General features: G+C 35.2%; 1 protein-coding gene across 1 annotated transcript; it reads right to left on the bottom strand.

The window, feature by feature from the left end:
• Positions 1-1,403: 1,403 nt before the first annotated feature.
• Positions 1,404-7,223, bottom strand: LOC117108232. The gene is made up of 3 exons (XM_033250192.1): positions 7,213-7,223; positions 5,718-6,067; positions 1,404-2,808 (listed from the first exon to the last, which is right to left on the bottom strand). The coding sequence occupies exons 1-3, from the start codon at positions 7,221-7,223 to the stop codon at positions 2,444-2,446; spliced, it is 726 nt and encodes a 241-aa protein (XP_033106083.1). The 3' UTR covers positions 1,404-2,443.
• Between the last annotated feature and the right edge of the window lie 7,713 nt (positions 7,224-14,936).

Raw genomic sequence — 14,936 nt, 5'->3', positions numbered from 1 at the left:
AATTTATTTTTGTATGTAGTTTTATGTTCAATTTACAGTAAAGTACTATTTTGGATAGGTTATTTAACAATTACAATGTCTTATAAATTACTTAAAGCCAGGCTCCGGAGGAAACAAATTCACCCTTTTCCCCACAATTTTTAAAGATATTAAAAATATATATTACTATTCCCGAGTTTTAAGTCACACACCCCTTCAGTGTCTTAAGAAATTAATTGTACAATATATTTTTCCGCTCGAGCCTGCTTTAAATATTTAATTTACAAAAGTAATCTATTTAACTTTTATATTCTAACAAGATTTGTAATGATTTGGAATGAGTTGCCATCTGCTATTAGTGATTCGTCTTTTCGTCAGTTAGGCGTGTCTACATTAACCTTGGACACAAAATTATATCAATAAATAAGTTATTGTTTCATATTTCCACTACATTGTATAATCTGTTTTGTGTGAGTCCATTTGGTAACCAGGTGACACGTCTTAACGACGACACTGCTTTCGAACACTTTCGCTGCTAACAGGTTCGTTATCATATTGTATTTGCCATTTAACTGTCTTTTGTTGCCAATTTATATTTAAAAAAAACAGTAGACGTTATTGTAGGACGTAGGATTTTTATATTATTTTCGGTGCCGATGAGGTAAAATTTATGCAGTCATTTTAATGTCAATAAATGGTACAACTAGGACAGTTTAAATGAAATAGGAAAAAACATATTGCAAATACTGCACAAACTAGAACAGCACTTTCATGAAACGAAAACAAAAAGCGAGCTACTGCGCCGAAGCCTTCAATTATAAAGATAGCCCATAAGAAGTCAAATCTGTTATATTAATAACAGTCTCTTTCTATAATTTTATTACTGATAACCAGTTTGCTGTTTTGTAACTCTGAATTTCACATTAACAAATGCCTGTGTTTTATTTCACGATTTTCTGTTTGTTCTGGTCCCCATTTAAAAAAAAACTTGTATAAATCCCTTGTTTTACTCATTCTAGTATATTGCTATGTTGCCTGCTCTCCTCATGAAATTGAATATTGTAATAGGTGTCACCTCGTTTTGAAAATAGACAATTGACACGTTAGCCTAGTGACTGCGCACACACATACAGTACACGTACAAGTGAGTAATAGTCAACATAAAAACATAGTTATAAATTCAAACAAGGTGTTTAATAAAATAATATGTCGAACATTCAGTTCACATCATAATACCCTGCGCTATACAAATGAGAAGCCAAACATGTGACGTTCTCCCGGGTCACTACTTGTCACACCACACAAGTTGGTTCTGAATGAAATAAATATCAGCTCTTACTTCAGCTGCTTGAAACCTTCAATTTCTTCTTAAGTCTTAAGCCTGTCGTTGGAGTTCAAGCTGTACTCCTCTGACCATTTAAAATTAACAAAATACACCTTTCTAGAATAGTTATCCTAAACAAACATCATTTCAAGCATTCTGGAACATTATTAACTTTCATATTAATAAAATGTTTAATCTATAGCTTTGTGCTACCAATATGCTGTACAATTGTATACATACGCCCATAATAAGTGTACAGTAAGTATTAAAGACGTCTAAATATCAATACACAATATTACTTGCATAGATCCAAAGTCAATCTAAGCATATTACATTAATAATGCATACCACAGGTACATTCAACATTCCTGCATTAATTCAACCCTATGCAATATTACAATTAAATCTATACCATTACGTTATTCAGTAAACAATTAACGTTACTCCTTTCATACTAAATTCCCGCGATCATACCAAGCTCTTTAGGGTCCCTGTTCGCACTTCACTCTACCAACGCTCACTTTATGTTGAGGCTGCAAAAACTCCGAACGAACATAGTTTTAAAAATGCGGTTTCACAACATTTACACTCATTATGGGAAAACTAGCTAACGGTAATTTTTTTATTTGTACTGCTTGCAGTTTGTTTTACGGTTTAAAAAGCCTATAGATATTTTTTTTATTCACATTTTGTAATTATTCCAATTAAACCGTTATCGTGACTGACTTTCTCTGAGTATATTGGCAGATCCTTAGCTCTTTTTTTTAAGATAACGCGTTTAATCACTTCTGATGAGCTTGATGTGCGGGTAATAAATGAGGAGGCAAAAATTTAATGACTGAGGCTCAGTAGAGAACTTTAATTATAATTTACTAAAAAAAAAATATAATCGAGTAATACATTAATATTTGCTATAATATTACAATACTGGTGCTTGATACTCGGCTCCAAATTAGGTGAATACCATGTATAAACTTTCTCCTCTACCATCAACTGCTATTTTGAGCAATAACAAATTAAACAAAGCAAATCACCAAGGAGACAAGAGAGGCAACTGATCAAGCGGTATCAAATCCTAAAGCTACGGTATATAATATAAATCTTTAATTAAATGGTAATGAAGTTATTCGATTATGTATTTTATTCTGTGGTTTTAAATTTTCTTTTTCCCTCTCTCTTTTTTAAGTGAGATTCTTTTTTAGTTTCACTGTTGTTCTTCGAAATTGCACTCTGAAGAAGAGTTTTGTCAACAGTGTGGCCTTCTAGATTATCCATTTCTAATTTGACGTCATTGTTTTTCTTATTATTTGCAGAATTCTGAAGAGGAGTTAACGTTTCATCATCTTTGTGGTTTTGTCGTGGGTCCTCTTTACGAGAGGCCTTGTTCCAACGCAAGTAACAATACCTCACGATAACAATGATTAGATTTTCAAAAACTATCACCAACAACGCAATAAGTATGACCACAGGTATTGAAATACAGTTTTTCACAACACCCTCTGGGTCTGAAAAATACAAGCAATGCATGTAGTGTAACTAATCAATATGTATAAAAAGACGCCACTATATAAGCCTTATATTCAGACTTAATTAATGTAAAGCATTATGTATCTTCAAAACACTTCATCAACAATATTGGGCGAGTATGAAAAAACAAATAGCGGAGCAGAAGGATAAAGATGCACGTTGTAAACAGACCTAAGTGCTTTTTTTTGTAAAACATATACAATTCATATTTGTTTTTACAATATAGCTCCCACAGTGGTACCATAATTTAGATAAGGTAAAATAAGTGATTTGTAAATTAGATTTAGTATCCTTTTCTGCTTTAGTTCTTAGAATTATATTGGGTTATCACATTTGGAGTACGTTTATTTGTATTATTCCAATGTGCAATTGTACTTACCTCATTCATCATTATTCGAATTGCTTCATGGAGGTTCTTATCATGAGCAAACATGATAGTTTAACAACATCGCTTACATCAGTAACGTAATACAGGGCCGGCGGAACGATTTTCAAAGTGGGGGAAGGGCACTAGTAAGGTAAGTGGAAATATGAATGGGGGGAGATCTGGGTTCAAATTTTGGGGGTGGCCTGAAGTCAAATATTTCCATGAATCGATAAACCTCAAAGAGAAGTGGTGGTCCGGGTTTTCCCCCTGAAAAATGTGACGGCAAATGAGCTTTTCCGACTTATCAGTTGTCTTTTAATGACTGTTAAGTTCTTCAAAATTTAAGGTTTACTCATCTTGAAAACGATTCCATGAATCAATGAACCCCAACAAGAAAGGTGGGTTCGGGTTCAGTGGCGGCGCCAGCGAGGGGGGGGGGGAGGGGCTTAAGCCCCCATCGGTCTGGTCAAGCCTCTCCATCGGTCTGGTCAAGCCCCCCATCGGCCAAAGCTCGTCGGGCAGTCGGACCAAAAAAAAAAAAAAAATAGGCCTAGTTTTCCCATCCCAGCCATTTCCGGCCATCTAGGAGTCCCAAAATAAAAAAAAAAAAAAAAAAAAAACTCGTTTTGGGAGGAGGAGACATACCCACCCCTGTCTCGGGCCTTCGGCACTCGGATAACGCTGCGCGCTATAGTTACACCCATAAATACTTAGCCCCCCCAGTTGGACCTTAGCCCCACCCCCAAAAATTATATCCTAGAGCAGCCACTGATTTCTAAATGGTGGGAAATGAGCTTTCCCGACTTTTTATTAGAAAACATAAATAGTTACAACAATAATGACGGTAAGTCGATTACCGGGAAGTTTTGATTTTACAGGTAATTTAATTTTAAATAAAGCATTACAAAAATAGACAAATTAATAAACAAAAAACGTTTGAAGCTTTTATAAGTTCTTCAAATCTCAAGGTTTTTTTTTCCCCAATGAAAATGGTCAAGTAATTTTTTCTCATTCTGCTTACTGTAAATAGGCCTATTATGTGTGTACCGGTATACATACGTTGCATACTTATTGTTTTTCCATGAATCTATGAACTCCAAAAATAAAAGGGGTTCGGGGTCCTCCCTCGAGAAAAAATTGATTCCACATGGCGGGAAATGAGCTTTCCCGACTTCTAATTTTCGTATTGTACCAAAAAAATATAAAAAAAGTAGCTCACGGGTCCTAAAAAGGTATGTCTAGAATTTTTTTTTTCTTTTTTGTTTTGCCCAAGGGAGGAAACCTTGACCCCTCACCCCACCAGATCGACCAATGTAAATTGTGAGAAAATGTAACTCTTTCTTCCCTCTTTCTTTTCTTGCATTCTTTTCGATCATACAAAAATCTCCATAGATATTGTATATTTTCTGCCAAACTTGGGGGCCCTGTCCTCTCGGTTCCGCCGGTCATGTAATATTTAAATCATATATACAGCAAAAAGAAAAGGGGACTGTTGAATAAAAGCAAGAGTAAGTGAATTTGAATTTCTTATTTCAATTAAATTAATTCAAACTATTCCAAATGGCCAGCATTGTATTAAAAAAAAAAGAATATTTAAATGTGTTACATCTGGCAAAGGGAATACGGAGTCGGGAACTCTCTTCTATGAGCTTATTTCAAAAGAAAAAAAAAACATTATTGTTAAGAAAAAGAAGCAAAAACAAAGACAAATAATTTTCCTTCTATCCTGTAGCAATTGAGAAGAACGAAAGTTGTAAACATGATCGTACAAAATTCTTTCTATAAGCTTAAAAATGAAAAAAGGTGAAAGAAATCAGGCCATATGATTTAAGAGAGGACCGACCTTTCCTTTGTAAATCGAAACAACGTGAGCTTGCTTCCAAAGAGTAGGCACATGAATAAATAATAACATATTCAATGCTATTTTCTTTTTTTGATAAATCCAAAAATTCTAGAGAAACTTTTACTTACACGACGTCCTGCGGGTAGACATCCACTAGCGAAACGTCATGTAAGTAAAAGTATCATATCACTCTAATTTTTCAGATATTGGATCCAGATAAATGAGGCATGTTGTAGCAAAATGGCTAAGTTGTAGCAAAAATTAAAATTCAAGTTATTGGTATTTTCAAATACCTGAGTATGTGATCTTTAAAATGAGGGGTCATTCATTCAAATTGGACATTTCAAACCAAAGTTATTGGAAAGTGAAAGTACAGTACTCTTAGAGTCAAGTTTGAGTAATTACCTTTCAAAGGTATTTGTGCATACATTGTTTAATATAATGAACTATGAAAAATAACGTTAAATAAACAATTTGTTAACCACTTCCAGAACTAATACTTTGAGACATGATTAATAAGACATTAAACTGTTGACCTATAGTAAAAAACAAATTTTTTTAGCAATTTTTTGAGCTCCCATATTTTATAGCTCATTTACTGAATACTGGACTGTGCGACAACTTTACCATTTCGCCACAACATGTCTCAAATGTTTCAATAAAATAAAATAACCTACAATTCTTGACTTTAATGTTGCAGACGGACGTAAGATTCCTGGCACCAACAGGTTCTTCTAAACAGCATGTGAAAGTTTCATTTTCCCAGACTTTCGATACAATGGTTGAGGTTAAGCTAAACGTACCATTATCACCATCATCGATGTGATAATTTGTTTTCCAACAAATATCGCCAGTCCTAGACCACGAAATGTCCACAGATCCATTTGGGTAGTATCCGTTGACTCTACAGGTTAAGTTTACAAGCGCTCCTTTCTCAACAGCAGATTCTGGACAGTTTATAATTTCTGATAAAAACACTGGTGGTCCTATGTGATAAAAACGTAAATGTTTAGAATTTAATAGACCGCTTTAGCCATGATGCATTTAAAAAGACGTGCTTCCTCAGCTTAAAGAAATATATTTATAATGAACATCTATTAAACTTGTACATAATTCATTTCAATCAGACAGAACTTGGTATATTATTAACTCATTTAGGACACCGGACCATAGAAGTACGACATATGATCAACACAAGATACTAAAGTGAACAAATGGCATAAATAAAACGCCTGAAATAAAATGAATTTTTTTCATGTTGCTAACACATGATGAAGCAAGATTATTTTGTTACCAGTTTTATATTTAAATAATATATAAGCCTTGCACTTCGGTTGAGCAAAGCAAACCATTCTGAAATGTACTCTTACAAGGTATTTTAGAGAGTACGCATATCGAAGGGTTCAAACGAAACCGATTTGAATCTAAAATCCTGTCTACAGCTCTAATCTTTGTCGTCCCAGTGTCAGTCTGCCCAGTGTATGGCAACAACCAATGCAGTTTCTTCAACTCTATCTGTACACTGTATAAAATATCGTTGAAGGTGTAATGCCACTCAAATTCCCACTTTTGGTGACACGATTAGGTTTTAAAATGTGTTAACCATAGAATAATTGGCTTATAATCTTGACGTGTTTAGCATTAAATGTACTTAGATAGGATTTATAAAATACCTATTGTTTTCTAATGCAGGACCTATCACTTACAGAACTCTGAATTTGACCACCAGTCCTCATTTCACTTGTTCGCCCGAAAATAACATTTTTTTTTTTCTGAATGTTAATTAACAGGCCTAACAGATATTAGATTGGTCTGTTGGTATGTGGAAAGGTCCTATCTCAACTGTTTCTTTCTACATTGCTACTAGGAGCTCCTACATATATCAGTGGCGGCGTGGTTTTGACAAGGGCGCAGATCTGAGGGGACATTTCGTGAGCGAAAATGTTAGGAAGTAGTAGCTCTAGATGACCTGAAATGACACTTTTATATAGTAAAATTCATCGTCATCACATCACCATTTATAGTCAAAATGCAGCGCCAACAAATTTCTTATGATGTTTTACCAGCGATTTTCGGCAACCATAGATATCTAATTAATATGATGTATGATGTATATAGAAAATAAATATTAAAAAACATTGTCTTTGATGTATTTAATTTTGGCCTACCTACTTCAAAGCCATTAGTCCACACCATAGTTAAGGGCTGAGATGTTAACATTTGGGGAAATAGTACCTCTAGATTGCTGGAAATGACACTATTATTATAATAAAATTAATCATCATCGATCAAATTCATCGCTGTGATGTTCCATTGAAAATAAAACTGGATTGTCTTTGATGTATTTTTAATTTACTTTGCCGAAAACCAATCTTATTATTATTACATGCTTTTTCTCATACTTAAGTTAATAAAGGCACGCTCACTCGAGTAGTGTATTATAAATGCAGATTTTTGTGGGCAGAGAAAGAGTACTGGTTGTACATCACACATTCAATAAAACCTGAGTCATTTATGCAGTTCATTTCAACAATTTTCAGGCATGACACTATTACATTGCGGACGAAAATTGAGGAGACCACCCCCCCCCCCAACCCTTTTTCTTCTTCCAGATTAGTGCAAACTTCAATTTTGAAGGCTATAGCACTTTGGTGGTATGTGGTGATGCAAGTGAGATTATTTTTTTCCAAGGGCCCCTTAAAAACTTCACTCGTTGGTGCTTTGACAGTAGATTCTGCTATTATGTTCCATTCCCTAGATGTCTGAGGAAAGAATGACATCTTGTGATAGTCCCGACTTGAGTGGAATACTATATGCCTGGCTGTTTTCTGTGCGAGATGGAGCTGTATAATTATTATTTTTTAAAAATTAAGTATTTGATCATATCATTTGCAACAAGATTATTGTGGATTTTCTAGAACATTGCTAATCTTGCAAGTTGGCGCCTTTCAGCCAGAGTTTTCCATGATAGTTCGTGGATCATGTCATTGAAACTAGCTGTACGTTCATATCTCTTAAGGTTAACCTAGCAGCACGGCATTAAATCTTTTGTTTACGTCTGTGTGGGGATCCCAAACAACACTTCAATATTCTAAAATTGGTCCGACAAGTGACTTGTAAGCTTGTTCTTTTACTTTTTGGTTATTAATATTTATGTTACATCTGAGGAAATTTAGTGTATTGTTTGCTTTGACTGTGGTGATGTAGATGTGCTTGGTCCATCTGAGATCTTTGGTAATTGTTATTCCTAGGTACTTGGCATGATCTACATGAGAAAGTTGATGACCGTGGAGAGTATATGGATATTATGTGATGTTTTTCATTCTTGTGATGCTAATAACTTGGCATTTTTCTGGCTGGAATTCCATCATCCAGTTTTTCTCCCACAGTAATAAAGTATCTAGATCTTTCTTCATCAGCTTGGCGTCCCCTTCACTGCTTACCGTCATGTAAATTTAGGTATCATCAGCAAATAAATGTGTATAGGATGTTAGGTTTTCTGCTATGTCATTGATGAAGAAGAGGAATGACATGGTCCTAAAACAGAGCATTGTGGTACACCAGATGTAACCGGAACGCTGCTGGAGGAAACACCGTCAATCACTACTGATTGGGTCCTGCCGCTGTTCAACTGTTTAATCAAATTGTTAGTTTGACCATTGATTCCATACCAACGAAGCTTTTCAACAAGTCTAAGATGGCCGACCTTGTCAAAGGCTATTGAAAAATCTAATAGGCATACATCTGATTGGTACCCATCTTGCATGTTGGTAACAATGTCATGTACGAATTCCAGAAGCTGAGTTTCACAGGATCTTTTACTGCGGAAACCGCGCTGGAGACTGTAGAGGATATTGTGATTGCTAGCACGGGTCATTATATTACTGTAAATATGCTCCATTATTTTAGAGGCTATGCAGGTAAGACTGATTGGACGGTAGTTTGCAGGATTTTATTTTTGACCTTTTTAAAAAATTGGAGTGATGTTTGCTTTTTTCCAGTCCTGTGGTACACTGCCCTATCGAAGTGACTCCCTAAATATTATGGGGTAAGAGGATTTACGAGGACATCACTCAATTCCTTGAGAACTCTTGGGCTGATGTTGTCTGGGCCTGAAGCCTTGCTTAGGTCGAGAATTTAAAGTAATTTGAGTACGCCAGTGGTTGAGACATCTATGTCAGGCATATTTGGAAATTGGTATAGAGGTTGATAAGTTTTAAAGGTGGTTTCACTAGTAAAGGCTGACTGAAATTGATGGTTAAGAGCATCTGCTTTTTGTTTAGCATTTGTTAAGACTTTACCCTCAGCTCTTATTGGCGAAGTCCAATTTCTTATGCTTGATGAAGGTTCAAATTCTTTTCATACCACTGTCAACATTTATGTCAGAGGCTTGTGGAGTGACGAAATCTTCTACGTATTACCAGTAGGCTTTCCGCATTTCACGTTGCACAGTCTTTTTAAGATTTTCAAACTTTATTTCATCTTTAACTTTCCAATGTTTTTTTTACTAGCTTTGAATGCCCGGTTTCTTCTCTTAATTTTTCTTTTAAGTTCTATGATGTATCCATGAATGTGAATCTCTGGACTTCGTGGTTTTATGTGGGATAAAAAGCTGGATACCTTCTATCAAGCCATACCTGAAGAGGTTCCATTGCTAGTCAACAGTTGCGTTAGATTCAGCATTAGCGATGATTTCTGCAAGTTTCCCAGTATTTTGACGGAGTCCCTTCCATTCTGCTTTTTTATATAGAGGTACTCTTCGGGGGATTTGCTTCTTTCAAGTTGGCTTGATTTCCATTTCAGTATACACAGCATTATGCTCATTGATACCAGGTACAACTTGTGTTCGATTAAATTAGATTAAAAATCAAGGTTATTATTTAGTCTTGTTGTTTCTTCAACAAATTGTGTCAGGCCATTATCATCTAATATTTCCCCAAACTTGTCGTGGAGGTTCAGGTAAGGAGTTCTTGGCTTAAGTGTCTTAGTTTCCCAATCCCATCCTGGTAAGTTGAAATTACCTCCAACCAGTATGAGGTTATTGACTCTACTCGAAATCTTAGATAATGCGTCATCTAGATCATCAAGAGCGATTTCATCTTTAATATTAGCACGGTAGTAGCCCGCAACATATAAGTTTTTGCATCCTGTAATATTGATTTTAACCGAAACTGACTCCGAAGTGTTTTTTTTTTCTAGGGTTTCTTCTCTAACACTAATGAGGTCACTATTAACAGCTACAAGTAAACCACTACCTGTGGGGTTTCTGTCTTTTCTCTACACTCTGTATTGGGAACTGAAGTACTCGGCATCGACAATACTGTTATTAAACCAGGTTTCGGTTGCAATAATAATATCAGGTTTGGTGCTGTCGATTAGGTATAGAATGGAGCTTTATGTTAATTAAGGATTGACAATTTACATTAACAATCCGTAATGGATGGGGCCCAATGTCTGAACTTGGTTTGGGCTTAGTTGGAGAGGAGGCTGCTTTAGGATGTCCAAGATCAAGAGATGATTGTGAGCCTAAGCTTAGGTCTCCAAGTACACTATATCTGTTTTCAGACTCCACATTATGGAGATAAAAAAGATTAATACTAAAAGTTGGTGCGTCACACACTAGACAGGTCCAGACAACACTTGAACCCCCTAGTCTAATGTAAGATGCGTCATTAATGTTTTGGCAGCCAATATGATACCAGGTTTCACATTCTTCGCACATTATCTGTTTGTCTTCCCAGGTGACAGATTCTGTACAAGTACCACATAGGTATGTGGATAATGATCTTGGGTAGTTGAACTACTGCTAGGCTTACTACAATTATTGCTTTCAACAGTGTTGATGGGGCCAGGGTTGATCTCAACGTCACCGCAGAGAAGCAGAAAATATGCGAGGATACTAGGCCGTTTGTACTTTGTACTGTGTTGTAATATAAATATTTGTTTAGGCTAAATTATAGTTCTTTTCCTTTAATCTTACGATTTCCCTCTGATAGGCATTTAGTAGTTGTAAACGTAACATTAGTAAACAACAAACTAATAACATATAGAACTGTACAATTTATTTCCAAGTGAAATACGTATGGTAGATAAAAAAACACTTGAGGTGTAGATCGGCAAACAATAAAGAATATACAAGTTGAAACAATAAAGAAGAACTGTTTATCAAAAGGTGTAATTCAACTGAGTAGGCCTACCTAAGGTTCAGATAATTGTGCCAGGGGAGTGACCACATTCCAAAAAAATGCAGACTGCTTAATCAATATTTATTATCTTTAAGGGGGTCTTAGGTAACTGTCTAAACGACCTTACCATGTGAAGATATATGAGGTCGTTGGACTTTATATACAAAGATGGTTAAATAATTAAAGTTAAGTGAAAAATCTCTAAAAAGACACACACCATGTCTGATAATAGTGGTAGCATGTCCTGTTGTTTTGAGTAGAGCAAACATAAAAATAATTCGATGGATATTGATAGTAGTAGACATCATAAGGTTTCTTTAAGAAGGATCTGATGAAGATACACAGCACACAGGAGGTCCACAGTATAAGGTTTGAGACACCAAAAAAAAAAGAATGGAATTTTAGAAAATATAAATTGGCCGCCAGGGCTAGGCTAGGCCTAGCAAGACGAATCACAAAGCAACAGCCTGCCAGCAGCACTGCACAAACGGTATCCAAATCACAAGACAGACGGGTACTCACAACCATCAAAAATCATGAAAAAAGACAACAGCTAGAAACGTTAAAAAGCACCCAATAATGAGCATGAAGTAGTAAATATAAACTGTAAAAGGCAGTGGTTAAAATAGATCAATTCTGAGAGATTTCGGAGAGCACTTAAAACACGTCCACTTGCCACCAGTTCATCTCCATCCTTTAAAAATATTTGGGGACGTTTTTCCCTGTCTCCCCTTGATGAAGGGTTTTTGGGGAGAGGCATCTTCCATTTGAGATTTCTTGGAATTAGTAGACGGCTAGACGCTCTTGGATGACAGACTTAGATAAACTGATTATAAAATACATGCTTCTATGAGGCCTAATCTATTCGCTCTACTACAACAATTTCTCATAAAATTACTGAAAATTTTACTTCTGATCTTTAACCTTAGTATACCTTCATTATCCGTATCTCCATAACTATTAGTCTTACTGGCTTAATTTTGGTTCAGTTTTCAGAATATAAGTATTTCTACTTGTTTTAATAAAACATTTTGTCCAAAAAATAAATTGACCTCATTTACCCCTTATTCTTCTATAACTGTTAGGCTTTATAATTGTTAATCTAAAATACATTATTTAGGTCCCAAATTATTTCGAACATATATATTGGATTTCAATAGAAAAAAGTGCTTCGTATCTTGAAAAGAAAGGCTAAATAAACAAATAAATAAAATGTCCTAGTCATCCAACGTGTTAATAGTTATTGCAAGTATGTCGTTAATAAATTATCTTTAATAAACTTTCGATCATTCATTTCAGAGAATTGTTGTTCCTATTTTAGTAATGAATGAGTAATCATACTTCTGAATTTCCAAAAGTGCTTGAATAACAGGCTTAAAAAATATAGACATTCAACTAATCATATGTCAAATTTTTAACCGATCAATTGCTAATCTTTTATCAAATGTCATTATTTAACCAATGAAATCAACTTAACAGTCAAATGTCTATCTTCACTTTTGGCATAGGTTTGTAAGTACATCGTTAAATGCATAAACAAATAAATTTAAATAACATGAAATTGAAGAAACAGGCTGCCGTGGGAAATGTCTTGCTAAGAGACCAAAATTTGCTATGGAAACCCCGGTCCAAAAAGTGGTCTTTAATTGGAGAATGACATGTAACTGCAGGCAAATATAATCATAACAGTGGCCATTAAATGTGATGTTGTTAAAAGGTCTGTTAATGGTTTATTAAAATAGCCAAATTCATACAACATTGGTTATCAGCATATCCGGAAGCATTTTGCAAGTGGTCCAGCTATTTACTAAGACCGGTGGAGGGTGAGGGAGGGGCTGGACGTTAAAATATTTGTCTCTTAATTCGACCCGCTACCCCTATCCACGAAAACCGAATGTTAATGTTAGTGAGATCATATCCACCCAATCCCCCACCAAGCCCATGGTTGGGGCTGAGGCGTGGAAATTTTGGCAATATGGAAACTCTGGATGCTCGGGAACAACAACTACCCCTCTACAACAGGTCAGGTTCCGAGGGCCCGGGTTCGGAAGTTTGACCTACATTCGGGATCCTTTATCGATAAAATATTATATTTTAATATGGTACAACTTATTCTACTTTTTATATTATTTTGTTGCTAGCCGCACTTTGGAGGGCTCCCAGACAGTAGCCTTAACGCCACTTTCGCGCAATCTCGTCTTGCGTTGACGAGCATTGTTTCTATTATGTTTTGCGTTCTTATTGTTGTTTATCTGTTAGGCCTATGTATTGAACTGATGACGAAATAAATGATATGAAATTGTTGGCAAACAAAGCTTTATACATATTAAAATTTTGCTAAAAGTGATCCGTAGTAAAACAATCTCCCTCTGAACGCCATCCGTATATTCCTGAGTCTAGAATTCAGAATTGAGCTAAAAAAAAATATAGAAGAGACTGAAGGATCTTTTCTGGTAAATATAAGCATAAGTATATTTAAGGTGTAGGTGGTGTCGCTAGTTCTTAATGAATAAATATGATTGAATTCGGTCCAATTGTTTGCTATAGTAGCATTTTGAAATATTAGACAGAACAAAAGAATGACCCTTCAATGCCTGTTATTTGTGACAGAATCCTTTATTCGATTCATTTCTTTTTTTATTTTTTACCATGATGACTCTATAAGATGTAAACCACGTACCCTATAGATGGATGGGACACCAGTCCTACTGACCAAGTTTGAATAGAATCTATAAATTAGTTTGCCACTGGTAGCATTAATTTTCAAATGAAAGGAAGAAAGAAAGAAACTTAACATAATCAGAACCCAGTCAGTTGATGCTTGATTGGTAAAAACAGAGGCCCGAGACTGGAGACCCCCTCGAATCCGGTCTTTGTGTTCGTATTCGAACTCGAAAACAGATACCCATCTATACGAAAACAGATATCCAGTAATATCAGAAAATCGTGTGAAAATGTTGATTAATTCCTACACTCGCACGGTAGGCTACTTATACTGCGAATTCTATAGACCGAATGGAGTATACAAACAAATCCCTATTTAACTCGGTTAACTCTGACTATACACGCGTCTAATATGCGTACAGTTATAATTCACTACACCAGCAATGAGTGTTATCTAAAGGACAATGGCCAGTCAGAAACTAACGGTGAATAGGAAAGGAAGTTTACAATAGATGATCGATGTTATATTCTGAAATAACCTTTTGTTCAGTTGCTACAATCGATCCAACAATGCAAATTATTTATTTCTATTTTACATTTCAATCGCATCTGTTTTTTTTTTTTATTATTATTTTTTATAACGACATTGTCTTCAATAAAAAGAATTGAATGAAACAACAATGTACCAATTTTCTTGACTTCCAGAAAGGAGGAATCGCAAAGGTAATTAGAGTTAGTTGGTGATCAAAAATACCTCTTAGGTTTTGGCCGCCATCCTTGTCACGTAATTAAACAATACTGTACTGAATTTTATATAGCGCGCATTTAGTGATAACAGGGGAGTTGGCCCTTCATAGTTATAATTATTTTTCTTTTTAAATGTCCCTAAACCATTTGTTTAATCATGTAAAATGTGGGTAAATAAATAAAATGAATTAATAACAGCGTATTTTTTTTATTACACATTTCTTATTTTGTAAGAACACATTTTATATAGGAACACTGAGGCTGAAATTTCAAATTCAGGATGAGGTCAAATTTTCTAGA

Source organism: Anneissia japonica, unplaced genomic scaffold, assembly GCF_011630105.1.
Source record: "Anneissia japonica isolate Jap-2015-1 unplaced genomic scaffold, ASM1163010v1 scaffold4723_len126649_cov178, whole genome shotgun sequence".
Classification (NCBI taxonomy): Eukaryota; Metazoa; Echinodermata; class Crinoidea; order Comatulida; family Comatulidae; genus Anneissia; species Anneissia japonica.
Note: the sequence above shows the minus strand (reverse complement) of the source record. Positions and strands in the feature narration are given on the sequence as shown.